The sequence below is a fragment of the Brachycentrus maculatus genome, unplaced genomic scaffold (genome assembly GCF_059751285.1).
Source record: "Brachycentrus maculatus isolate JH-2025_06_01 unplaced genomic scaffold, ASM5975128v1 h1tg000242l, whole genome shotgun sequence".
NCBI lineage: Eukaryota > Metazoa > Arthropoda > Insecta > Trichoptera > Brachycentridae > Brachycentrus > Brachycentrus maculatus.
This window is the reverse complement of record NW_028280993.1, coordinates 36,081-63,763: the sequence shown is the minus strand read 5'-3', so window position 1 is coordinate 63,763 and position 27,683 is coordinate 36,081. Positions and strand designations below refer to the sequence as shown.

Here is a 27,683-nt window from a genome sequence, read left to right as displayed (position 1 = left end):
CTTTACTGTGTTTTAAATTTGGACAGCCGTACTGCCCTGGACAACAAATACCTCTTATGTCAGTACCTACCTATCATTATTTGTTTTTATTTTTCGTTTCTACACAGCCAGAAACTTCAGTGCGATTTTTTCGCGATTCGCAAATTGATTGTATGTGTTTTTACCCTATTAAAAAAATAGTTAGTCTTTACTAAAAACATACATATTTATATGTTGTAACATAGTAGGATGTGACTGTATTGTGACAATTTTTTTCCTTATTGTAATTAGTATATTTTACGTGTTATATATATATATATATACTATCATTATGTAAAACTCTTATCTGAATTTAATGATCAGATTAAATGAGATATTCGAAATGCCTCGGTGTTCTTTGGCGACTTGTGAGCATAACGTAACTGGATATTTGTTGCTGTGCGAGGACGCGAGGAACTTAGTGGAGGTAACATGGATAAAACCCTAATAGTGGTTTTAGGTTCATGTAGCGTTGATTTTACTACGTAAGTAAACAATTCATTTATTTAATCCGGGATTTGAATTGATTGTAAATGAACGAAATACCCCAAAATTAAATTGTGATAGTTCGCTTCGTTTACTACCCACTTATGTACATATTACTACCGAAGTGTCAATTTTACTCAGTTGACAGTTATGTTATTTTAGTATATTTTGAATATTTCATTGGCCATTGTTACCAAAATAGTTACTCTTTGATTGTAAACAGCTAGAAAATTTATTATACTTCTGTTGATTTTAATATTAGTGATCGCCTTGTGAAACTATTTTTAAGCCGTTTTGTCAATAATTATTTAAAAACGTTGTTTGATTTTTTGACAAATGTTCCACGAATATAAGTTACATATTATGTTGACTCAAAATCCCGCCCTACTTTTCTGGTCCACGTGATATAGTCCACCTGAAAGATAACTCTTACCTTTTGTATTGGCCAGCTCCGGTCATTTTCCTTTGATCGCATCATGTAGTTGTCAGCTGTTCTACATAAACTTCTGAATTCATCATCCGGTTATGTGGTGGTGATAACTCAAAATAAACATAATTTATATTTGAAGCACTAACTTGGTGATTTTCCATTTTATAGTTAAAATGTTACATGTACATTTTACATTTTGTTATCAAAATAAGCAATTTAATTATCAAAATAAACAATTCCTTTATGATCCCACCAAAGTGACAACATGACTTTTTCTGATGAATGTCAGCATTGGAAGTCGTTTCTGCAAGTTCCCCTTAGTTCAGAATCTTTTTGGTACAATATTGTCGTAAATAAACCAATTTTTATCTCCAGTAACCATCTGTTTCTAAAATGGGTCATGTGCATTACGTTTAAGAAGCATATCACAAGGGCCAATACGCCTTGTCAAATCTTGCCTTTTAAGTTTACAAGGTGCCCATATATCCAGCATTTTTTAGTTACAAAGATGTTTTAGGTGGTTTGCATGTATGCGATATATTCAGATTTTCCGCTATCTATCCGTGTTGAACTACGAAATCAGTATCGATTAAGGCCTTTATTTGGTCACCATGGACTTCAACTGCACGTTCTGAGCTCTCCTCGTTTATTAATGAAAAATCACCCCAACGAAACTGCCGTTCTTTTAAGGCTTCATCACCATACATAGCGTGTAACTTTTTGTAAGCTTGTGATGCGTAATGTAAAAAGTCAAAATGTGACAAAAATGTTTGCTTGGGTTCTCCATGTTTAAACTTATTACACACACACTTATACTTTTTACCAGATCAATGGAACCTTGCTACTGAATGTCTTATAAAGGATCGAGTAATAATGTATCAAAATATCTTAAATGTACAAATATATAAATACCTGGGAAATGTGCAATTACTTTGTTTCCTACCCAATAATATAATCAAACAAATAAAAATAATAATAAAGCATATTTTTAACTGATATTTACCACTACAAAAACAGTAATCGAAATAAGTTATCTGAAAATAGTAAACAAAATGAATGCAGAAAGAAAAAGTATCAATAAAGAAAAATAATGTTACGTAGCAAAAACACATTAAAATATGTAATGTTATAACGAAAATATAAATGTTGAGTAAAGTAAAAACATGTAACAGGAATTAATAATAACAGGAATGTAATACAGAGGTAAACAAATGTACGATGAAAATAGTATCTGCTTGTAAGACTTCTTTTTAACAAAACTTCTTCTACCATTGAATGTCTGTACTAAAGAAATCAATATACTTAACTCCAAACCAAATTTCCAAATGAAACAGTAACTTTTGTGTTTAAGATATGCCGAGCGCTTGCCAAGTCCGGGTGAAACATTGCACGGATATAAATTTAAAACCAGTCATGGAGGGAAAGGTGCTAATCAATGTGTGGCTGCTGCCAAGCTAGGCGGAGCTACCGCAATGGTCGCCAAGGTTTACTTTCTTTATTTCTAGCAATCACATTCGGTCTCCGAGTACAAATCGAGCTTGCCTTAATAAGGTGAAATTAACATAATGTAGATATATTTAACTTATTTGATAAAAAAATCACCATAGTTCTTATCGGTATCATTTATTTGCACACAATTTATGTACACAATTATCAAATCCCCTCGCCAGCGGTCCGCAAGCGTAAAAAACAGCTCTCCGAAATAAGTTAAGGCCTTACTCGCAACGATGGAATTCATTAAGTGTCACTTCACGTGTGATTTTTTTTTAGAATGTATATAAATATATATATATATATATATATATATATATATATATATATATATATATATATATATATATATATATATATATATATATACACATATACATATATGTATATATATATATATATATTTATATATATATATATATATATATATATATATATATATATGTATTTTTATTATAATTTTTAACTTGCGTCAAATACATCCATTCAAATATCCAATTCCATTGTATTTGCATGTTATATTTGATAAAAATGAGTTAGTATATGTTTTCTTTAAAGGTTGGCAATGATAGTTGGGGTGAGAACTACATCGAGAGTTTGAAGGATTTTGGAATTAATACAAAATTCATGTCTGTTACACCGAATACTTCAACCGGAATAGCCCAGATCAATGTGAGTAAGTCTGGAGAAAACCAAATTGTCATCGTGGCAGGGGCTAACAACTCCCTCACTGTCCAAGAAGTAGAAAATGCCAAAGAAATCATTACTAGTGCGAGTGTTCTGGTGTGCCAATTGGAAACTCCCATTGAATCCACAGTAAGGGCATTCCAAATGTGTAAAGGGGTGAGTGTAATTATATTAATATTAATATGTAATACTTTACGATTTCCTAAGTGGGGATCCTACATTATTGGTAAAAGTAATATTATTTGTATTTTTTGTAGACAAAAATCTTAAATGCTGCTCCCGCTGTATCAAATATAAGCAAAGAACTACTGTCCTTAACTACAATATTGTGTGTAAATGAACCCGAGGCTGCAGTCATCACCGGGAAGCCAATCGAGTCAGAAAGGTGAAATTATTCTCGTATTAAGGATGACCTTCCTTGTATTTAATGAATTATGTATATAATAATCTAAATATTTTTTAGTGATATCGGTCCGGCAATCGAACTTTTGCTGCAATTTGGATGTGAAATAGTCATAATAACTCTCGGTGCTAATGGGGCAGTATTTGCCACCCTATCTGAACCAACACCCGTTCATGTACTTTGTGATAAAGTGACTCCGGTTGACACCACAGTAAGTAATAGTCTCTTATGGTAGATCCCAGCCCGACTCTAATCGATAGAATGTCAGGGTTTAGTGGAGACCTATAGCGGGAATTATAAAATGAGTCAAGTGTCAGTCACTAAGCTCGTCACTCCGTGAATCAACTTTTGGGATTTGTTTTTACTCCTGTGTAAGCTCGGGACAGCGGTAGTGTTTGTAGGAAACGCCGATGATGAATGTTGGATATGGAGATGACCCCCAATAAGGAAGGTAAATACATAGCAAACACCTTGTCCAATTGAAAATAAATATTTCTTAATTGTGCAATTGACGGGAATTGGACCCGCCTTGCCAGTTTCACAGGCAATAGTCTACTCAACTTCGCCGCGGTGCCTATCAAATGTTTTATTACAATTTTTTTTTATAAGATCAGATGTGAATTATCTCGTCTTAATAAATTACCGAGCCATTGAAAATGGTTTGCTAATAGCATTTTCCTTCTTATCTCACACCAGTCCAAACTTTCGCATGCTCTATTGTGGTCTAAAAAGCAGTCGACTCAATATTTAGACAAATATGTAATGGTTTTCAATTAGATTCAGTATGTAGTTTGTTACTCAACCTTTTTGGGAATACATGAAATAATATGTATTGAAATCATTTCATAGACGACAAGTAAACAAACACCTATAAATTCATAAATTTACAAGAAATTATTCCTACATATGTATTTTGTTATATGTAACCTGCTCAACTGTGGTTCATAAAAAAAGTACATTGTTAACATCGTAATATAAAAAAAATATGAAGAAAAGTATTTTGTGGCAATTAAATAACTTTATTAATTTATACAACGAAATCACAATTACTGGTATGAATAAAAAATTGAAATAGCCAAACATGTGATAGTACATTATGCATTATACAGTAAATAGAAAGAAATGTAGTTTTTTGTTATTTAAGGGTGCCGGGGACGCTTTCATCGGAGCTCTGGCTGCTTTAGTGGCGACACAGGACAAGCCTTTGGCCAAGTTGGTCGGCGCTTCCTGCCGAATGGCTTCCCTTTCTGTTACTAAGGAGGGAACACAGGAAAGTTACGTATCACTCGACGTTGACCTTCTCATGCAACAGGATTATGAAATAAAAAGACTTTTGTAAAAAATAAATCATTTATGATGTACATAATTACTACACGCTGTTCAAATGTTCATATATTATGTACTGTTACTTTCATATACACACAAATAAAATAATTAAAAACTTTAAATGAAGAACTATATGATTATAAGTGAAGAATTACTAAGTAAGTGGGATTACTCTGGACTAAGATTTGTGATCAATTCTTGCAAATAACGTTAAAGCTATCGAGGCTGACTTCGTCCACTATTTGGAGCAGGATTTGCAGATCCTCGGTGCTGGTCATGTGTCTCGGTGCTCCCAGTAATTCCACTTCCTTATTATTTATCTTCACCGTATATTCTAGATCCCATCGGAATATCACCAGCCTATCATACGTCTGGTTGTCCGAAGAGAATCTCCTGAAAACTACACTAGTAATTTTGTCATCGTCATTTTCAGCTGTTGTGTTTTCATTCAAAGTTCTCTTTTGTAGAGTACTATCTTTAGGGGCACTTTCATCGGGGATATTATCCGCCGAGGAATCTCTACTAGACGCTTCGTCATTGCATTTTTCTTGCAAATTAACATCAGGTTTGTCCGAAGTTTTGGTTGTGTCTTTGAGGACTTCCGAGTCAGTCACGGGAGTTTCATTGAGGAGATCCATTATTGATGGAAATTCTTCCTGGACTTTGGCAACTTCATTTCCAGAGCATGTTTCAATGTGCTCGCTCTCAACTTTGGACTTGTCGGTTTGGTCCGTTTCTGTCTCGCTTCCCGCATTCATTTCTGCGATATTATCCTCTTCTTTGGTTATTTGTGTTTCTCCCTTTTCTTTGTCTTTTCCATTAGCTACATGAACTTCCGTATCTTCAACTATTTGCGGGTCTTGCTGTTCTGTCTCGCTTTCTTCCATTATTTCTGCATCTTTTTCCTTCTCGTTTACTGCTCTAGTTTCTACATCTATCTCTTCATTATTTGTCAGTTTAGTTATTTCTGTGCATTTCTCATCTTCATTATCGACTTTGGTTATTTCAGTTTCTTTCTCTTCACTGTTTTCTAGTTCAGTTATTTCTGTGCAATTCTCATCTTCGTTATCTACTTGAGTTATTTCCGTTTCTTTCTCTTCACTATTTTCTGGTTTAGTTATTTCCGTGTGATTCTCATCTTGTTTATCCGCATTGCTTATTTCAGTTTCTTTACCTTCATTATTTTCTGCTGTATTTATTTCCAAATTTTTCTCTTCATTATTTACTCCTCGAGCTAGTTCTGCGTCTTTCTTTTGCCCATTTTCTGGCTTAATAATTTCTCCGTCTTTCTCTTCCTCATTTTCTAGTTTAGTTATTTGCGTGTCGTTGTCTTCTAAAGCCTCGTTTAAGTTCTCCTCCGATGCCTTGTTTTCACCCTCATTCGATAGATCAGTTTTACTTATATTTTCATCTTTTGTTGCCAGTTCATCTTTAGTAACTTTCTCTATAATAATTTCATTATTCATATTTTTCTGTTCAGAACTGATATTGCATTTAGTTTCCCCGCCGCTTTCTGAATCTTGCGATCCATCTAAATCTCTATTGGAAATGTTGATTTGGTCCGTGGTTCCATCTACTTCCATCGTATCACCGGGCGATGTAGAGTCGTCCGGAGCTTCGGTCGCCCTCTCCTGCGTGGCGGGCGCGTCTCGGCTCGTGTTTCCGAGGGGCTCCGGCTGATCACCGTCGGCCATGAGAGCGTCCAACTCGGCAGCTATGGTATTGTACGTAGCGTCCGATTTGGTGTTCACCAGTAAAGGAGGTACCCTTTCTACTTCCCAAATTTTAGAAGGCAATTTATCAGTATTCAAAAGATCCGATAGCGATAACAACGTAACTTCATTATTTAATTTTTCACCATTAACTTTGATCGGATCAACAAAAACTAAATGATACTCCTTTTCATAGTTGTTATTACTTCCGCCCTTGAATCCGTTTGGTTTAGTTCTGTGTCCGCTAATGGGCCGGTCTCGTACGTGGAATGAGGGTTTACCGGATTTCAATTTGTTTTCTTTGAGAGTTTTTTTCCTCAATCCTCGGCCCAGCGGTTCATTCTCCTTTTGGATGATATCGCTGGCTCGCGAAGAGCCGAGCGAGCCCCCTTTGGCTCGCTTGGAAGGAGTGTGCTGTTTGTGGGGTCCTCTGGCCGGTGTCGCTTCGCGTTTCCTCGAATGGCTGTTTCCTCGGGATGATCTCGTACTCCGGAGGCTATCGACGGCTCTTGCCTTCGCAGGGTGCTCGTTATAAAACGATCTCGGTAGTAAAACCATGCCATTTTCTTTTCTCCTCAGCCGGTTTTCAGTACGAGGACTCAACGTGAAGTGGGATGCCGATGTGTCCGTATCGCTGGCATTTTCTTGTAATATTCTCGCGACCTCGGCATCTGAAAGGGCTTTCACCGTTTCTAGAACGGTGCTGTCTAACGGTGTTATTTCGATCGAAAATTCTTTGCATTGCGCCCTTTGAAATTTTTCCAAAATTTTTCTGTTATATGGAAACGCTTTCCGTGTTTTTTTTCTCGTCTCCATTGTTAGTCGCCTCAGTTTACAATAATGGCACAATTGCACACCATTACCTGGGAGAATTTGACAAGTCCCAATCAGGTAATGCGTATCTGCAATAAAAAATATCTGAGTTTAGAAAAAGATACAAAATAATGAAAATATACTTAAAAAATAGAAAATACCCTCTTATCTAAAGTAATATGGCTAGCATTACGTCAATTTGGTCGTTTAATGACAATGTTGACGCCACCTTTCCCGCGCACCAAATAAGGGATTATAGGTTTTGATACAGAAACTAGCAACGGGAATAAAGTTTTAAATGAATAGAAAAAATCTTTTTGAGTAAAAATATACAAAATGTTGTGTAATTTACCGTAAAAATAGAATAAATAACGAATAGTAACTTTCAAGCACTGTCAATATCCACAAGCGAAGCATCAATGTCATAGACAAAAAAATAAAGTGATATGTATACATGTAATAAAAAAGTACTGCATTGACAAACAAATATATACATGTTAAAGTATCTACTTATGCTTTTAAAATACTCTTACTCTTAAACGAGGTGAATAGAAACGTGGAATTATGTACAGTTTTCAAAGTTGCAAAAATGATAATTTTTGAGTGAAAACTAAGCGAAATTTTTTAAAAATGCCACCTGTAGAGTATCAAAAAGTGCAGTTCCATCAAGAAATGTCAGTACAAAACTTAAATCAAAAACAATTTTTATTTTTATTTATACTGATCATTTAAAAAAATTAACATGTTACAAACATAAGTCATATAAATGAAATTCCCGGTGAGCAATTTCCATTTCTCATTTTAAGACATGGGATTAAAGTTAACAAGATTGAAACACAAATAAGAAAGTTTAAAAAATAATAAATAAAACACAGCGGCAAATATGAAATAATAAACGAGTAGAGTAAACAGACGTATAAAAACATAATATTATAAGGATGTTCAAAGGAAAGAAATGAGAAAATATAACTAATCACTAACACAAATATCTTTCAAAATTTTTTTTTCCGTTCATTTCTTTTGGATCCCTGACTGGGTTTTATTTTATACATGTCAGGCAGCTGGTTAATTTGGGTATGGGTAAACTGACCATTTATTTTTGTCCTCAAAACGGAACATCTACCAATTTTTACATAATAGTATGTATATTCAAGACAGCACGTATTTTCTCATAGTTTTTACGTATTAATAAAAAAAAGGTATGTTGATAAAGTTTTCTTTATCAAAATTATTTTTAAGAGAAATAAATAATTTAAATATGGAAAAAAATATGTTGTTTAATTATTTATATAAAGAGTCGGCGGTCTTTATATAAATTAGTTAGTCTTTGCACATGACTAACCAGCCACCTGCTTTAGCCATATGCACCGAAATCAAGATAGGATTTGTTCAGCAAAATTATATGAAACAGCTATACTACAAGCTATCGTCAATTTTGTGCACGTTTTTTAAAAATTGTTACCGTGTGTTGCTCTCTTTTTGAAAACGGAACATTTTGACGTCCCGAAACGTTACTTGGGAACAACGGGACAGGCTATCTAAAAACGGGACGGTCCCGTTCAAAACGGGGCATATGGTCACTTTAGTTATTGGCCATATATTGTGAGGACTTAACTCCAAATTAAGTTACGTGTATCGGCTCCACGTGTATTAAAATTATGAATTTCTCCGTTGAAAATCATTTTGGTGTTGCAGTGAGTCGTTTTAAACATTATTTGAAGCACTGTATTTGTAATCGCATATGCTTGGAGAATGTCAAAAGGTATTATGTTAGTGCTCAAAATTAATTCTTTTACATAAGTGGTTTACGGTAGATGAAATATATTTCTTATAGCTCTGTCCACCTCCATAGTGTAATGGTCAGCACGCTCGGCTACCGTTCTGGAGGTCCCGGGTTCGATTCCCAAGGGGGGTAAAATAAATATAAGTGATTTTTTCACTGTCATATTTATTCAATATTACCCTGGACTGGTACCTGAAGCGGAGGGCTGATCACCTTTCCTTCATGTGTAAACGATCAAGATAACACTGCATTTATATGTCGCAGTGCCCTATGCACCATTTGGGTACGGATAAGGGTTTTATTATAGCTCTATTTTGTAATCTCCAATCTCCAATCACTATTTTGGAAATTCTCTTCTTTGTTGTGAAACCCCAGACATGGTCAATTTACTCTTCTGTTTCTAACTGGTTTTGGACAAACCATTTTTTTTCTAATTTAAATTTGAATGGTTTTCAGTTTACCCCCTGCTCAGATCCGTAGAAGATTACGATATTCTTTCAGTTTAATTTTTCCGTTTTTTACTCGACCGATATTGTATCAAGTATTCAGTTTAAGCAAAAAAAAATCGTCTTTTTCGATTCAAAAAAACAATTCCGAATTCTTTCGAATTTTAAATTTTCCTCTATCAGAATTCGGAATTCCGAAAGAGGAAAATGCCAGCGAAAAACTCACGTGTGCGTAAGACTTATGCAGACTAAAAGAAATCTATGTCTTCTATTTCTAGTTTCTTATTTATGTCCGATGTCCGTCGATGTCAGATCGCCGTGGAATTCTAGCGCTGTTATTTTGTATTTAATTCAAATCGATACAGAAAACGTAATTTACTTCCGCACATAATATACGAATGTAAAGGATCAAAGATCGTATTTATCATTTGATTGAATAATTTTTTACGGTCAGTTTTTATCAGCGCGTGCGTTGCGTGTTTTGACAATACTTCATGTTGTGTTTGGCACCGAGTATTTTCTGAGCGTACTGCCGGTTTTTATGAGATTTGTAAATTTTTAGTTGGCTTCTGAGAAATATGTCATGGCCAGTGTGGAATCAGCCAGTGGTGCAACCAGAAATGGCGGGTCTCAGCGGATACACTCCGGAACAATGGGCTTTACTGCAACAACAGAACTGGCAGCAATGGTCGCAGTGGCAACATCAGTATGCTCAGTGGCAGCTGCAATACGGAGACAAAGTAATTATTGTGGCGAATGGTGCATACCACGTCAAAGAACACCAAATCAGGCCGCTTTTTTTTTGGTCTTTATAATAAACAACATTCAAACAGAGTGATCAGTCTTACGCCTCAGGGTGAAGTCAAATCATGAGACTGAACTAATTTTCACACTGCCTGAGCCATTATGGTGCCCAGGATTTGAACACATATTTTGTGTAATGTATTGTCGCTATTTTGCAGCAGCAGAATGGCGCCATGTACCCCTCCCTCGGAGTGGCGCCCCCCCTCCCGGTGGCCGCTCCGTCGGCCCCCCCTCCGCCCCCCCCGGACGGACCCCCTCCCCGCGCAGGACACGACAGTAAGAATACTAATGCAACATCATCCGGCTCTCGTAATTTCTCAGAAACGTCATATGCGCCTAACAATCATAACTATAACGCCAGCGGCTCCGACGGACCCGCTTATAACTCTAACGTGCCTCCGCCGACTTTCAATCAGCCGTCGCAGAATTACTCGCACCAAAGTCAAGGCCCCAGTTACAGCGAGGCCTCCACTCGGTTCGGTGCGACCGACGCTAGTTCCGCCCAAACCTACACCGAGAACGGAAACTCTCGCCACAACGCGCAGTCCAACAGGCGCGGCGATAATTATAGCCAAAGTGTCGCTCTCTCTCAAAGCATCTCTCATCCGCAACCCGGTAATCCGTACGCAGATCCGGTGACTGAAGAAGAAAAGCAGTTTGATATTCAATTCACGACGTGGGAAAAGGAATTCTTAAAATGGAAAGAGGAGAATGCCAATCACCCGGATAAAACTGCTTACAGGGAATACGAAATGACGTTCCAGCGGTGCAGAGAGCAGCTCGTTCAGAGGAAGGAGCAAATGAGGGTACGGAGAATGGCCGCCATGGAGAAGGCGAAGCATACTAATGCGGACTCGCAAAATGAAACCGTTGCCCATTATTCTAATTCACACAAAGGTTACCCGTCTCATGATGATTACGGCGGTAACCAAAATAAAGATAACTATTACTATGACACGTGTGATGATAATACGGAGTCGGCTGCGGACGGATCGGACTTTCTTCCCAATGCTCAACACGGTAAAGGCATACCCGGTTTAGATTTAGTGGATGAAGAAAAAAGTCAACCTAAAGATGTCATCACCCTAGATGATGATATTGCGGATTCGGAAGAATCCCATTCTAATTCTGCACAGAAAAAGTCTGATCTTTGCGCAATATCAAAAGGATTAAGTAATATCCTCGGCGATACTAAGCTGCTTCATATGTTGTCGATGGTTAGCCAGAATGTGAACAAATACTCTCCTAACCGGCAGGCGAGTGCGGGCACCGGGGGGGATGCACCAGCCGCTTCCTCTCACCAGCACCCCCCTGGCCACCAGCTCCGAGCCCCCCCTCCGGCGGGGTCGCGGGGACCCGAACACTTCCAACAAGGACTGGGGAACACGGCGCAGGGTATAGAAAATATTCAGGGAAATACCAATAGTTTTCAAAGAACGGATAAGCTTAACCGAGGTATAGGAAGTACGGGTCAAGGAGTGAAGGATACAAGCCGCGAAATGGGAAACGTGTATCGGGGAATGGGGAGCATGGGTCAAGGAATGGGAAATATCGGTCGCGGAAAGGATAACCTGACCCGGGGAATGGGAAACATGAGTCGAGGAATGGGTCGGGGCAATATGGGTCAGGGAATAGGAAATATCGGTCGGGGAAAGGACAACCTGACCCAGGGAATGGGAAACACGGGTCAGAGCAATATGAGTGAAGAAGTAAACCATATGGGGCAGCGAATGGACGGCGCGGATCAGGAAATGGACAACACGGGTCAGGAAATTGACGACATGGGTCGGAGAAAAAGGGACTTGAACCGGGGATTGGGTAATGTATGTCGGGGATTGGATGATACGAGTCAGAGAATGGGGAACACGAGTCGAGGAATGGGTAACATGGTTCAGGAAATGGACGACACGGGTGAGGGAATGGATGACATCGGTCAGGGGATGGAGGATGTGGATCAGGGAGGGGGTGATGTGGGTCGAGGAATGGACCACACGAGTCAGGGAAGGGGAAATATGAATCATGGAATAAGAAATCAAGATATGTATCGGGACAGAATACCTCCGCTCATGAATAATCCTGTTCAAATAAGAAATGTACCTCAGGGAATGAGAAACATGCCCCAAAGAATGGATCCGGTAAAGCACACTTCTCAGAACTATTCCGAGATGGGAAGCGCGCGAGATGATGATCCTAATAACACGCTGTACTCGAAGAAAAGGCAGGCTGATTATAGCGCGGAGCAAAGGTTCCCGAGCAAGCAGGATGTTGCGTACGAAGGGCAACCGCAGACTATAAAGCAGGTAGAGAATGAAAAGCCCAAATGGTTGGACGTGCCCATTCTCCAACCGGAAACCATATTGGACTATCAGCACAAAACCATTCAACGCGGTGAGTACTAATGAAATATATATCAATACATTGTTTTGAAGGAACTCTTCTTTGTGAATGTATAAAGTGATATGATTTTCCCGCAGTGTTGAACCTTGTACGTTAAATTTTACCTTGTCAACAATGTATCCTCGAAGGTTTATTCTGTTGCGCCAGATAATTACTAGAACAAATTAGTTTAAATTAAGTAAAAAATTAGCATCGTATTTTTGTTGTTGATTACATATATATATTTTTTGGTTTACGATAATGCTGAAAATAATTCATAGCCATAAAAGTACATACTTATTCATATCCACTCCCTATGTGGAGCAAATGGCTGCCAGTTCCTTTGAATTCTTCAAAGTCAGGAGTGGACATGTCTAGGTCTGCTTCCGCGGGTACCCAAGTTCAGGCGAGAACCGCCGACAAATTGGCAAGTGAGGCAAACTCGATGGCAGCTCTCGGGAGGCTCGCCAAGTACATGACCTGTCCAACTAAATCGCCTAAATCGCTTTAAAGGGCCAATAATGGCAGCACTGCATTTTCACCATCCCAAGTTGATACCAGCACCTGGATTGTCCCATTTTTTTTAAATTTCATAACAGCAAATTTAATTTCTGCCTCAATGAAAAGTGATTTGATAAGTATTGTGAGGTATTTGAACTGGAAATAAAAGTTGGGAGTATCAGACTCTATTTCCCTAAGTAACATCTCTTGACTATTTGGCCTGTTGGCCTGTTGGCCTGTTGACCTGTTGACCTGTTGACCTGTTGACCTGTTGACCTGTTGACCTGTTGACCTGTTGACATGACCTAACCTTAAACTGACTGCATTTAACATTTGTAACATTTTTATCTGAGTAAGCAGTAAACTTATCCAAGGCATTGCATCCTTGTACGAGGATAGCACTGCATGCATTAGGGTGAGTGGTTCATTTTCATCCTAGTTTAGCATCTCTAAAGGTGTTAAACAGGGATGTGTAATGTCGCCGTGGCTGTTTAACCTATACATGGATAATTGTATGAAAGAACTGAAAGATTTAAATGTTGGAGCTAGATTGAATAATTTGACTGTCTGTTGCCTTTTGTATGCTGACGATGCTGTTCTTCTTGCTGATAGCAGTGAAGACCTGCAGGTCTGCAGGCGCTGGTGACAAAATGTATAATGTGTGCAAGGAAAGTGATTTATTGATGAATGTTAGCAAATCCAAGATTATGGTTTTTGAACGAGATGAATGTAGATCTGAGTGTGAAATATTGGTAAACGGAGAGATTTCGGAACAGGTAGATGATTTTGTATATTTGGGTTGTATGTTTTCTAGGGATGGAAAGATTGATAAAGATAAAGAAAAGAGGGAGAACGCTGGGAACAAAGTGAATGGTGCACTGAAATCAGTTATAGCAAATAAAAACCTATCAGTGAAAGCTAAACTGGCAGTACACAACGGAGTCCTGGTTCCGACCCTAATGTATGGAAATGAAACATGGAGTTGGCAAAAAAAGGATGAAAGTAGACTGAATGCAGTCGAAATGCGATCTCTCAGAAGAATGTACGACAAAACGATGTATGATAAATGTTCGAATAGTGAAATAAGGAAGGAATGCAAAGCTGAGACAAGCATCGATAATCGATAAAATTATGAAAGGTGTGTTGAGATGGTTTGGGCATGTAGAACGAATGAGTGAGGAAAGAACGGTAAAACAAGTTTATGAGGCTAGTGTAATTGGAAAAAGAAGCAGAGGAAGACCGAGAAAAACTTGGCACGATCAGGTATGCCAAATACTTGAAAGTGGTCAGGTTAGGAGTGGAAACAACATGGGGAGATGCATGAACGTCTCTCTGCCTACCTATTTTGATCCTAGACTGGTTTGAAGTATTATACATAGTAAAGATGGGATGTACAATAATCGCACGGGAACTGCTCGCTGGAATAGTGCTGTGCCGTTCTTAGTGTATTCGGCTACATTTATGTCCTCTCCATATCAATGTGTATGAAAACACTAACATAAAAGGTTAAACCGATAAAACAATTCTTATATTCTCTATAATATATGATAAAAGAATTACATTTTTTACTCATAGTTTAAGTTTGTGAAACTTATTACTTTTTACTACTTTATAAACAAATTTACTATCAGTGTTATAAATAGAGGGTAGCGGGTGATTCAATTTAGGGAAGTTATTAAATAAGTTTCAAATTTTGATATTTTGAATAACAATTTCAGAACACATGCAGGTAAAATTACGAAAACAAATGTGGAAACATTTTTTCCCACTGAATTTAAAAAAATCGTCGACAATGTAACATTTAATTTAGTATTTTGTGAACGCAAAGAACCGGTTCGCAGGCGGGGAATATAAACAAATCTAAACTACAACTCTTATGGAAAGATAAAAAGGGGAATTATTTAATATGGCAAGTGAATTTGAGATGTTTACATCTTGAAAAAGGGTTGACATTTTGAATGGAAAAGTACATTGCGTTGACCGATGTATATTGGCTTTCCATCAAAAAGCAAACTCTTTTATCCATTTTAACTTCACTCTCTAATTTAAATAAGAGTGGAAGATGAATGTAACGCTAAAATGGATACTTATAATTATTACTAACATTTTGTTTCATTCTTATTGCCTTTAATATCCTTACGGTGCAATACACGCATTGATAACTTGGAAAATGTCCATCTGCTTAACGTTTCATTGTTTGAATTTTTTAGAAAAATATAAGGTCTAATCTTTATTTTTCTTTTTAAATAATATTATTGTCATTTTATCCGCTTAGCTCTAGAAACTATAGTTATTATTTCATTTTTAGCTTAATTTTTCCTTATGCTATGGAATTCCTTTTATCAACCTAGCTAGAGCTTTAGTAAAAATTTTAGTAGATACCTGTATCTATTAGTTGCTGAATGCTTCATTTTTTCTCATTTCTCCAATCAATTAATCCGTGAAATTTTTCATTATTTGATTTGGCAGTCACATTGTGGTAAAATCTATCCATTTTTCATTTAAGTTTTACTTGGAAAATACCAATATATTTTTAAATCTATTGCGACACGTGCTTTGATGCATTCTGCATCATTTTTATACGGTGTTTGAACTTAACCAAGTAAAACTGAAATTGAAAATAAAAAAATTCGCTTGGTCTTCTGTGAAAATGAAACTATAGGATGTATCATATAGATGTCAATTCTAACTACATATTGAGAAACTCTATAACGTGGGTGTACTGGCAAAAAACGTTAACTCGAAAATATTCAATTTTGACTTGATGATGCATATAATGAAGTTTTCAACAATCTATAAACTGGCAAAATATATTAAGTAGTTTGAAATGTCATATATATGTGGTTTTAAAAGTAAATTCAACTTTAAGTATAATAGCGGGTATTTTATTCAGGCTTTAAATAACAGGGATTATTCAAACGGGGTTTTAAGAGTTTTTTGCCAGTATAGCCACAATATGAGGTTATTTCTGTAAAATGTTTGATTTTAGCCCTAAAAATCTTGAAACTTCATCGCTAAGCGTGGTTCTTGTAATGGATCAGCAAAAAGCGGGATTTTTTTCAATAATTTCTAATCTAGCAAACAAAAAATATATAACTTGAAATCTTTACAGGGATAGATTTCTTAGAACCCGTTCAATCTTTCGATTATAACCACATTTCGAGTAAAAAAAATGCAAAATTGGAGATGGCCTATATCTCGGCAGAATTAGACAGTTTCGCTCGGCAAACTGGAGCCAAAGTTATCGAATATCCAAATAAGTCGGTACAAGAGTCGAGAAGAGAGAATTGGGGAGACAGAAATAGCGAGTTTGCGCCGTCCACCGCTCCCAAGTACGAGGACAGGGCGGACAGGTACAGGAGAGGCGACAGGGACAGGGAGAGAGAGGACAGAAGCAGGAACTGGAATGAAGACCGCAGAGAGAGAAGCCGAGACAAAAGGGGAAGATATGACCGGAGTCATTCCAGAGAGAGAAAGCCTTGCGGAAGATATGCCGAAAGCGGAGATACGGACTCCAACAATAGGAACGATGGTCACAATATCCAACCGGAAGAAGACAACTGTTCTGCCCCGCCCAAACATGTAGTCATGATTGACGATTTATTGGAATCCCCCGGGCGAGATGTGAGACCGGGAAAGATGGCTATTATTTTACGAGGTACCTATATTTCTAATTTCTCTTACGACATACGTAATGTGTCCGATACGTTCACGCTTACTTTCTCATTCCAGGATTGCCCGGCAGTGGGAAATCTTATTTAGCTAAATTAATCAAGGAACGGGAGTTGGAGCACGGCGGCTCGGCACCCAGAATATTGTCAATCGATGATTATTTCATGTCAGAAATCGAAATGGAAGTTAATAATTCCGATACGGGAAGAAAGGTAGTACAAACATACAACCGCAAACTTTTACTATATGTTTCTCTTAAATGCTCATGGATCGAGTTTACTTTGCAGGAAAAGTTACGCGAGTTGAAATATGAATATGAAAGTTCAATGGAAGATGTGTATATATCATCCCTGATCAAATCCTTTAAGAAAACGCTCGCAGATGGCTTCTTTTCCTTCATTATTGTTGACAGTATTAATGATCAAGAATACCATTTTAAGGACATGCTAATTCAAGCTAAACAGTATGGATTTGTGGTAAGAATTAATTTGAATTGAATGCATATATGTATATATATTCCGTCAGGTCCCCCCAACGTTGGCAATCATTCTTATCCCGGTCCAGTCACGAACGGTGCGCAGCCACGACGTTTGCTTTCTGCCAGCTCCGAGACATCCTCGCACAAACGTGTACGTGGGAGTACGAGGCTCTCTGCCGCGAAGCCACATTCAAACGCTTCTATCCACCTTTAGGGTCTCGGTCTCAGAGCTATGGCTATTTGTAGCGACACATATATTCTTCTCATCTGCACAAAGTAGTGCTCAGGGCACTGCATAGCATTGTTATATCCATTGTTAATATCGTGAAGGCAAAGTGATCAGTCCTGCGCTTTAGGTACTAGCCCAGAGTGATATTAAATAAACATTTAAATGAAAAATCAGTATGGTAAGCAAACACCAGAACCACTACATTACGGACATTATCGCAGAAAGCTCCTATTCCGCCGAGTAATTTCAGACTGCGATACGTTGCTGAGCTTAGTTGTCCACCGACAGTTCTGAAGAAAGAAGATCACAAACAACATACATATAGTGTAGGAGATATAGGCCCACCGGCCACGGTTGCGCGCTATAATAATACATGGAGCGCAGACAAGTCTGCAGGTACCTGCATTCTATGTATAACAATACCTGTATACCCACGTGCTGGTACCTTATATTTATGTCATATTTTCAGACCTACGTTTGTGATATGGATCAAGATGTGCAAGCGTGTCACAGGCGCAACATTCACGGAAGGAAACTAGAGGAGATCCAGGCGTTGGCCTCCAAATGGTTCTCCACGCCCAACTCTCTCACGGTTCTGGACGCCACCACCTTGCTGCAGAGCGCCGCCATCGACCACGTCCAGATGGAAGACGTCTCCTGCGAAGAAGATAATGTTGAAATGGAACAAGTGGAACAGAACGAAGAGGAAGAGGTAAGCCTAAATAATACGGATTTGTAAGTATGCAGCGGACGTCCATATTTCTGTATCTAATTCTAAATGGATGATCGCGCTGGTAAGCCCACGCGTTTGTGCGTAAGCACCAGTTTGTGCGGGACCATGTTCTGCAATGTGATAGCATTTTGTTCAGTTTCTGTGTTATCCATTGCCAGATGCCTCAGGTTAGACATCATCCCAGAAATCCATATAACTTTGCTACAGATCTCATAGTGAAAGTATTATAGGAATGTCTAAGATTAATCTATCTGTCCATACATTGGTAGTTACTAAACATTTTTAAAAAAAATCCCTTCTCACTGGATTAATGCTTTGTAGTTACCAATTTGGTTCATTTTACTTTACTCAATGTAAGTATTTAAGAAATACAAATCAAGGGCCCGAGTAGAGAGATGATTATTATATTATTAATATTTAAAGCATTTACTTTGTGGTTAGTCATTTTTACTTATTTATTTTTTTACAAAAATGTTAATAAAATTAGTATATAACCACTCACCGAGATTTTTACGTCTACCGGTTTCGAGACGTACCCGTCTCTTCGTCAGGACAATCACTAACACAGCATGCAAACAATACTACCCTTCACCACCATAGCACCATTTACACACTCAAAACTACACAAAACGTCTAACACATGAGTCTAACACTTAAGTCGTCTTTTCAACATTTGTTTAATCCAAAATTACTTTCAATTTAATAATAAAGTTTATAATCAAACCTCAGGCTTAGCAATGGGTTCTCCAATAAGCCATTAGTTGTGGATATATTTTTAGATAGCATTGAAAACAATATATTTAAATCTAATAATCAATTAATTAAAAACATATTTTTATGGAAAAGATATGTAGACGATATCTTTTGCATTTGGACAGGAACAGAACGACAACTAACTGCATTTTTATAATTTATTAACACCTTTAACGATAATATTAAATTTACTCTTGAAACTGAAAAAGACCATAAATTAAATTTCTTAGACTTAACTTTAACAGTACTAAATAACAATATAGAGTTTAATATTTTTCGTAAGCCAACTTATACACACACGGTCATTAATAATATTTCTAATCATCCGATTTCCCACAAACATTCCGCTTTCCACTCGATGATACATCGCTTAGTGAATGTCCCGTTATCCAAATCTAACTTTGAAACCGAGCTTAATACGATCAAACGATTTGCGTCAAATAATGGTTATAATGTAGAATTAATTAATTCTCTTTTAAATAAAAAATTAAACAAAGAACCTTAAAACAGTTTTTTTATCCCAAAGTAACTAATGATAATAATAATAATAAATGGAGAAGAATAATGTTTATAAATAATATAACGAATAAAGTAACTAAACATTTACCAAAAAATATTAGACCGGCATTTTATACTAATAACAATATTGGGAAAATCCTTTTAAATAATAAAGATAAAAACAATATCCTAGACAATTCTGGTATATACCAATTAACTTGCGATTCATGTCCTTCTAAATATATTGGCAGAACGTCGCGTAATTTTAATACCAGAATAAAAGAACACATACGATGTCTAAACAATAATAACTTCTCCGAATTTGCCAATCACCTCATAGAATCAAATCACGTCTTCAAAAAAGACACGGGAGTAAAAATATCAAACACTAATAAAGGGTTAAAACTAAATAATATGGAGATTTTTTATATTAGGAAAGCACTTAAAAATAATATTTCTCTAATTAACAACCAAATAAATTTTACATATAGTCCATTGTTTGATTCGACATCGGTTAAACACGATTCGTCAGTATCCAATTCAAACCCCGCCCACTCCTTTCATCCTACGAGTATATAAGTTGATTCGATTACAGGTCTAATTTTATTGCACGTTTAACCTCGGCTCGTAACGCATGTCTGTATTGAAAACTATAGTGCATGTTGGTCTTCGTGTGACATTTTGTGTAGTTTTGAGTGTGTAAATGGTGCTATGGTGGTGAAGGGTAGTATTGTTTGCATGCTGTGTTAGTGATTGTCCTGACGAAGAGACGGGTACGTCTCGAAACCGGTAGACGTAAAAATCTCGGTGAGTGGTTATATACTGATTTTATTAACATTTTTGTAAAAAAATAAATAAGATGATTATTGTTTGTTCGGAAGCTTTAGATGAGTTTTAAAAATGTATTTCACACTTCTGAGGTTTTAAATAAACATTGCTGCTTATTTTCACCAAAAATATAAACATTATTCAAAAATGCTTTTTTATCGGTGTTAAGTCAAAAACAAAATTATATTTATATGAATATACATAAGATATTTTTTCTATTTTGGGCCCTTTGGGTTTAATTCAGCCTCCATATTTTCTATGTGACAAAAATTTAATTTCAATTATCAGGGGTGAATCCTACTCTTATAGCTTGTAAAGTAAAATATGGAAGACTTTGTACAAAAGTAATTCAGTATAAATTTATTTATAAAACTAAATTAATATATTTCAACTTTTAATCGTAAATTACAACAAAATGAAAAAAGTAAACCATTTAAATCCAGCGATTCTGTTTTCCTCGGTTTCAGTCAAAGCTTTCAGGATGTTGCGCAATAGACAAGAATAAAGACAAAATAATCATTATTTTGGCCCTCGGACTAAAGTAAGCCAAAGTATAAAGACATTTCCATTCCTAAATTTAAGTAACTCGGCTTATGTAAAACCTTTTTAAAATCTAAATGCTACGCCCCCAAATACGGGTTAAACAACTACGAATGCAGCAGCCATTACGAAATAACCAAAACTCACAATTTTACTACAAAGTTTGCAATTTCACCTGTCAAAACTCAGAGTGGCCCTCGACAGGCGCGTAGCCACGACGCTCGCTCGAGTGCTTGCGGGAAGTAATCCGCCGAGCAAACTACCCATCAACGATGGTATGTACGTATTGTGTTGCAATCTGCATCCACTCTCTGTCCAGCTGGAAGAAAGCGTGGATGTAATGCATCATTATTGGATTGTGCTGGTATAACGTGAGGTTACTTTTCAGAATGATCCGTGGCAGCCCGGAATGTAAAATGTATGTTGCAATAATGATTTATGTATTATGTGACTGTGATAATCCCTTTGCAATATTTAGCCTTTCCGTAATAAAGCTAAAGATGGCAGATGCTCTCGCAGGTGCAGACTCTATTTACTTCCAAGTGGGACAGAATGGATGACATGGACAAACTAGGTACGTTTCATACAAGGGTTTCCTACATTCTGTATCTATGTATTACCCGCACTTGCCACTCGACAGGTGTATTCTTCCTGCGGAACTTCATACATACCTGCTCCGAAGTCTTACTGTAACCCGACTGCGCTAACTTACTAGCTAACACGCACTCGTGCGCGGGATCAACATTGTCAAACACAATCAGCAGTCGGCAACCTTCACTACAATTTGCTCTTCTTCTTCTTATACACTTCAACAAAGAGCATAATTTTGTCATCACTTTTGATATAACAGTCAAAGAGAGTATCATACACGAGAAAGTGAACCATAATATGGAATTGCATTCAGGCCCGGTATTGGTTAACTCGCAACTTAATTTTCTCTAAATCTTGCTAACATTTTACGTATTTGATCTTTTTCTTAAAACACCTTTTTTGCATTGATTAAACAAGTTTTTCTCCTAAATAATTATATAGTTTTGAAAAGAAAAGAGTTAGAGAATGTTAATGAGTTAAAAAAATTATAAAAATATTTTTTCCATACATATTCTAAAAAAAAAAAAATTCTGTATAAAAATTGGGCACGGACACACGTGCAGCCCTGACTGCGGCTGAACAGTGGAGTTTGGCTAAATATAGAATTGTGTGTTTTCATCGATCAGCGATAAATGTTAACCGAATGTAGTATTGTAACGAAGGATGAATATTTCATTTGGTTTAGCTATTAATACATACCAGCACCGCTCAGACTCAGTTCCTGGCTGGGCAGTTGGATTGGGAAAAATATATGATAATATATTTAATCCGGTTAAAGTTGCTAAATTCTTAAAAATGATAGGTTCAAGTAGTACGAATTTTCCGTGTCTTATTCTAAAGTAAAATTCCCTGGCCGATAGACCATTAACATATTTGTGTAAGTGCACACTGCACACGCAATATGCAATGGCTAGAATAAGTGGAATGACCGGCGGTACTGTTGTTCCAGCTCGACTGGACGGAACCAGCAAGCCTCTCCGCCACGCCGCGGGCACCATGGAGGACTTCCTGCAGCTAGACGAGTGGACCACCAAGAAGAGCGTCCGGCCGGGGAAGAAGACGGTACGTTGGCACCACTCGTCACTGTATTATCTCCGCAGCAGCAGCTCCGCAACTAACCAAGCCACTATCGGTTGCAGGTGCGCTGGGCGGACATCGAAGAGAAGATGCAGCAGGAAAAGATGAGAGCCATCGGCTTCGTAGTGGGCCAAACCGACTGGGAGCGCATGACCGACCCCACCAAGGGCTCCAGCGCGCTCACTCAGACCAAGTACATCGAGAGAGTCAAGAAATACTAGATCATACTTCCTTTCCAATAAGTCTACCCGTTGTTCTCTCGAGCGTAACTACCAATAAATTTGGTCCTCTATTATGTATTACTCTTTAATTTAGTCAAAATGTCGCTTTGTCTTTCATACTTCTTATTAATGTCGGAATTTTCATTTTAGGTAAATTGTGAATAACAGTACAAAATAATCCAACTTTGTCCGATAATTACGCCCGAGAATTACGACAGTAATTTTAGTGAGTCATTTGTGTATTAGACATAGTTACCGTTCAAAAAATATATGCCAAACGCTCTGACTTATTAGATTGGCTGTTGTCGCACATATGTATTACGGAAGTTCACGAGAAAGACAGTTTTTGTTTGTTTTGTTTACATTGTTACTCTATTTATTTTGCATTACAAAATAACAGGCGATCCTCACTTGATGATTCGGTTGTATTTATCTGACCCGGGGGCCACTATCCATAACAGTCCTTAGAAATGGGAATCTGACCGAGCGATATTAATAGATGGGTATGTTGATGATGGTTACTAGGCGAGGAGTGAATTTAATAGTTGCATATTGCAAATTACATAGTTGCACCCGACCAGAGCTGGTCATCGGAGTTCAATATGGAACAATCCTGTGTTCCTATTATAATTACATTTAAATGCTCATAGGGTTGTCAGTAAGGGGTTTTTGTATGTACGTTGGAAGGATGTCTTTAGGTTATGTTATCTGCGGTCTCGGCAATTGGATCAGCTCTTGTTGTGTGCAGTAGTGTGTACCTCTGCTTAACTTCATCCGAGTACATAGCCTAGTTTTCACCCGGTCTGCTCATTATTGAACTCAATCTCGTCTCGGTAGATTTTTCAAGAAAAACATTATTGTCCAAACATCGATAAACTTTGATTTTAATAAAATTTTACAAAATATTAACAAACATTTTACAAAAATTAATTTTCTGAACTCATTCTCGAGTATAATAAAAATCTCAAAATTAGTTTATTCCAGATAATTGTTAGTGAAGTCAATTGGCATCTTGCAGATATCCTGCATATGCTCGTAAGAGCAGGTCGAGTATGATCTAGAAATGTGTTTCTTAACTGTATCGAAAGAATCGGCCCCTCAGGCTGTGGTAACAGCAAAACTATCGCGCAAACGAAACAAGGCTATCATGCCCGACAAAAAACCAAATTTAAATTTACGTAGGTATGTATTTTGCGAAGTGGATTTCCCCCTATAAATAAAAATTTTGGGAATTATAAATCAAACACATTGTTATTTTTATAAACATTATATATTTATTGCCATTTATGTCATATTAATATCTTTAAAAAAAATTATATAATAAAATGTAAAAATTTTTATCAAAAAAACTTTAAAAAAAAAGTTAACGAGATCCTTGAGATTAACGAGGTCTGATTGCGCCCATTTCAATATATATGTATTAGGTTCAAGTTTATAAAAAATAATAACAATCTCAAATGTGCTCTTTGGAATAAGGCAAAGATTTTATAATTTTAATCAATCGTTTTTGTGATTTTTCAATACATATATGCATTACTGCGCTAAAACCCTTTTCTACTAAATAGGAAGATGGAGATGCTATGATGGGTGATGGGTAATTTTACCTTTTTCCACAGAAGAGGGTATTGATGGCGAAAATGAATCCAAAAAGCATTATTATCACATTGATTTGGTTGAATATCATGTTGATGTTACAGTCATTTTGAAGGTCCATAAACTGAGTGTGAGTAAACTAATGCGATGATTCTAGATAGTAGAATGATCGCATATATTAAATATTATAAATGTGATGTTATGTATTAGCAATGCAGAAAAAATATGTTATAGCGTTGAAGCCTAATCATTTTTTTATTTACTATCTAATCATGCCATTAGTTTTATAATTACGACAACAAAAATGCCATCACGCGATGCTTCACTATGTATAATGTTTTATTCAAAATAATATATTTTCCAGTAATTTTTTAACCCATTATTTGTAGTTTTTTTTAACTGGAAACTTAATAAATTTAAATGAATTTGATTTTTTTTTTCAATTTCAAATGACATATCTCAGATCTACTTTAAAAAAAATTGATAATGGTTTCAGTATTTATTAAATTTATATATTTATTTGACATAATGTTTGAACAGAATGATAAATGCAAATGATTGTGTGTATATAAAATAACATGTGTAAATGAAATCATTTTAATGTGGATAAATCCATTTCTAAAAGATTATTGTATTTTTATTGAGATTTCTTATTTTAATTCCTTCTATTGTCAAATGATCACAATGGACTTTTATCGGGAAATTATGGCAATAATAAATATTAGTTTCGGATCTACAATAAGTTTTTTTTTTCCAAAGTTACGAATCTGTAATGGAGTTGACAACATTTAATATGAAATGAGGAAATTTCCGACTGAGGGAGTACTTGAATATTTAAAAATAAAATAATATCTACGCTGACTTTTCTATAATTGTACAAGACGCACAAGACTGTATTAAAGTGCACAGGGGCAGTCTCTGCGGCGCAAGAAGGTAAGGATCCCTCGATGGTGGAGATGGAAGCGAAGAACATGTGTGGTGTGCAAATAAGCTCCTAGTGATATTTGGAAGTGTTGGCCATTACAGACCGATACTCGGCGGTAACTCCATCGCTCGTTGGATTCGACTCCTCGGAGACCGGTGCAGTGCTAGTTCCATAGTGCTCCTAGTGATTACTCGCTCAGTTCACATGTTTAACCTGTCCACTGGAGCGATCTGCACGTCTGCCCGCTGCGGCGTAAATACAAGTGACGGTGGTCGTTTGCTAGGGAAATACTTTCCGTGCCGGAACATGCGAGATGTTCCTGGCGGACTCATTTCTAATATTACTATGTTTAATGTACATCTCATCATCATCTTCTAAAGGCAGCGCCTTGTTGTGTCAGCCACTTGTCTCTGTCAGTCGCCATCCTCTTGAGCTGCGAATAGGAGGAGACTTCCATGAGCTGCTTCAAATCCTGGAAGTATGAAGTTCTTGGGCGGCCTCTTGTTCGTTTTCCCAAGATTCTTCCTTCGAAGATGTTGCTAAGAAAGGTGCTATGTCTAATTGAGTGCCCTATTAGCTTGGCCTTCCTCTTCAAAATATGATTTATAAGCTCTCTTCTTTCTTTTACGTCCTGCAACACCTTTTCGTTGGACTTCCTTACGACCCATGATGTCTTGGTCATCTTCCTCCAAACCCACATCTCAAATGCTTCAAGCCGGTCTTTTTCGTACTTTTGGATGGTCCAGGTTTCACACCCATACAACAAAACACTCCAAACAAAAGCCTTTATGAATCCTTTTCTTACTTCAATTTTTAAATGTTTGTTTGATAGGAGGCTGTACTTTTTCATAAAAGTTTGCTTGGCTAGCGTTATCCTCTTTTTTATGTCTAGGGTACATTTATTGTTATATGTTAGCGTGCTACCCAGATAACAGAATTGATCCAACTGTTGAATTACTCTATTTCCGAGAAGTATTGTTGGATGGAGGTCAGATTGCTCTTTTTCAACGATCATTGATTTTGTTTTGGCGGCATTAATTTTCAAATGGAACTTATCCAGAGCATTAGAGAGAGTGTTTAACATGTGGTTCATGTCACTCTCGTCCTCTGCTATCAGGGCGATGTCATCAGCGAATCTTATACAATGTATTTGTTGACCGTTTATTTTTACTCCATTTGTTTTTTCCTTCAACTCTTCAATGGCCTCCTCTATGAACAAATTGAATAGATAGGGTGACAGCGGACAACCCTGTCTCACACCTTTTCTTATCTTGGCTTCTTTTGAGGAACCATTAATATCTATGAGAGTGGATTGGTCCTTGTACAATTTGAGGATGGTTCTTCTGTCCTTCCAATCAATTCCTCTTTTCTTCATGACTTTAAACAAGAGGTACCAATCCACTCTATCAAAAGCCTTCTCTAAGTCTATAAAGGTCGTGTATGTTATAAGATTCACATCCAGTCGTCTTTCCAGTATCTGTCTCAGTGCCAAAATTGCCTCTCGTGTTCCCACTTCACTTCTAAAACCAAACTGATCCTCTCCAAGCTGTTCCTCCACTTTCTTTTTCAACCTGCCCTTTATAGTGTTCAGGAGCACTTTGGATGCGTGGGATAGAAGTGTTATGGTTCTATAGTTGTTGCAGTCTGCTGCATTTCCCTTTTTAGGTATTGTTATAGACTTACTCTTTACGAAATCGTTGGGCAATTTTCCCTTTTCATAGCACTCACTTATGATGTTATATAGTGCTGTCTTCGTCCGTTCGTCTACATTCTTTAAAACCTCAGCAGGTATATCATCTATCCCAGTTGCTTTTCTATCCGTTAAGGCCTTCACTGCAAAATCGAATTCAGCCCTTGTCAAGGGTGGTCCTTTGCAATCGGGATCTACTTCTTCTTCTGGTTCCAAATAAATGTACATCTATAAACTCTTATATTATATTACATATTTATTCTCTAAGGTAGCGAAAGCAAAACTATTTCTTTATTGAGGGGACAACATACCGTACTAAATTACAATTATATTTTGACCAAAAGTCCTTTTCACAATCACATTTTGAATTTTAAAATACATTTTATTACATTCCTTTATACGCCCTCGTATGACCCTCCATTCATAAAAAAAGGTTCCCATATTTTTTTAAATATACGGCTTTATTGCTTTCCTTAGCATTATACATACAGGGTGGGGCGCGGTCACTTCCTTTTTTGTTTAACCCTTTGCGCTCAAAAGTTATTCGGTATGTGCATACCGCCAACTCTATTGAATTCC

The 27,683-nt window shown here is 37.0% G+C and overlaps 3 protein-coding genes across 9 annotated transcripts; 2 read left to right on the top strand and 1 right to left on the bottom strand.

The window, feature by feature from the left end:
- Nucleotides 1–75: 75 nt before the first annotated feature.
- On the top strand, nt 76–4,956 carry LOC148306378 (ribokinase-like). 3 transcript variants are annotated; one of them, XM_088265032.1, is made up of 6 exons: nt 76–503; nt 2,286–2,418; nt 2,984–3,268; nt 3,370–3,497; nt 3,576–3,726; nt 4,660–4,956. In XM_088265032.1, exons 1-6 carry the CDS (start codon nt 451–453, stop codon nt 4,852–4,854), a joined length of 945 nt encoding a protein of 314 aa, XP_088121158.1. In that variant the 5' UTR covers nt 76–450; the 3' UTR covers nt 4,855–4,956. The 3 variants fall into 3 exon arrangements, with proteins under 3 accessions (XP_088121158.1, XP_088121161.1, XP_088121160.1); XM_088265035.1 differs by lacking the exon at nt 76–503 and adding an exon at nt 618–2,137; XM_088265034.1 differs by lacking the exon at nt 76–503 and adding an exon at nt 618–2,171.
- Nucleotides 4,847–7,790, bottom strand: LOC148306377 (uncharacterized). Its single transcript, XM_088265031.1, has 2 exons — nt 7,719–7,790; nt 4,847–7,455 (listed from the first exon to the last, which is right to left on the bottom strand). The coding sequence occupies exon 2, from the start codon at nt 7,367–7,369 to the stop codon at nt 5,033–5,035; it is 2,337 nt and encodes a 778-aa protein (XP_088121157.1). The 5' UTR covers nt 7,370–7,455; nt 7,719–7,790; the 3' UTR covers nt 4,847–5,032.
- Nucleotides 7,791–9,866: 2,076 nt separating this feature from the next.
- Nucleotides 9,867–24,209, top strand: ZAP3 (protein). Of its 5 annotated transcripts, none has more exons than XM_088265067.1 (10): nt 9,867–10,044; nt 10,158–10,335; nt 10,558–12,787; nt 16,389–16,934; nt 17,009–17,160; nt 17,236–17,424; nt 18,125–18,367; nt 21,527–21,581; nt 22,548–22,660; nt 22,738–24,209. In XM_088265067.1, the coding sequence occupies exons 2-10, from the start codon at nt 10,174–10,176 to the stop codon at nt 22,894–22,896; spliced, it is 3,849 nt and encodes a 1,282-aa protein (XP_088121193.1). In that variant the 5' UTR covers nt 9,867–10,044; nt 10,158–10,173; the 3' UTR covers nt 22,897–24,209. The 5 variants fall into 5 exon arrangements, with proteins under 5 accessions (XP_088121193.1, XP_088121192.1, XP_088121191.1 ...); XM_088265066.1 differs by having other exon boundaries at nt 21,515–21,581; nt 22,738–23,033; XM_088265065.1 differs by having other exon boundaries at nt 9,884–10,044; nt 16,395–16,934; nt 21,515–21,581; nt 22,738–23,033.
- Nucleotides 24,210–27,683: the final 3,474 nt, after the last annotated feature.

What these genes read in the sequence shown, in the direction of transcription:
- LOC148306378 (XM_088265032.1), top strand. Translation starts at nt 451, where the DNA reads ATGGATAAAACCCTAATAGTGGTTTTAGGTTCATGTAGCGTTGATTTT. An exon ending in CATTCCAAATGTGTAAAGGG is followed by an intron (nt 3,269 to 3,369) that starts GTGAGTGTAATT and finishes TATTTTTTGTAG; the next exon opens with ACAAAAATCTTAAATGCTGC. An exon ending in TGACTCCGGTTGACACCACA is followed by an intron (nt 3,727 to 4,659) that starts GTAAGTAATAGT and finishes TTGTTATTTAAG; the next exon opens with GGTGCCGGGGACGCTTTCAT.
- LOC148306377 (XM_088265031.1), bottom strand. Translation starts at nt 7,369, where the DNA reads ATGGAGACGAGAAAAAAAACACGGAAAGCGTTTCCATATAACAGAAAA.
- ZAP3 (XM_088265066.1), top strand. Translation starts at nt 10,174, where the DNA reads ATGTCATGGCCAGTGTGGAATCAGCCAGTGGTGCAACCAGAAATGGCG. An exon ending in GATGGCTATTATTTTACGAG is followed by an intron (nt 16,935 to 17,008) that starts GTACCTATATTT and finishes TTCTCATTCCAG; the next exon opens with GATTGCCCGGCAGTGGGAAA. An exon ending in GGATGACATGGACAAACTAG is followed by an intron (nt 21,582 to 22,547) that starts GTACGTTTCATA and finishes CTGTTGTTCCAG; the next exon opens with CTCGACTGGACGGAACCAGC.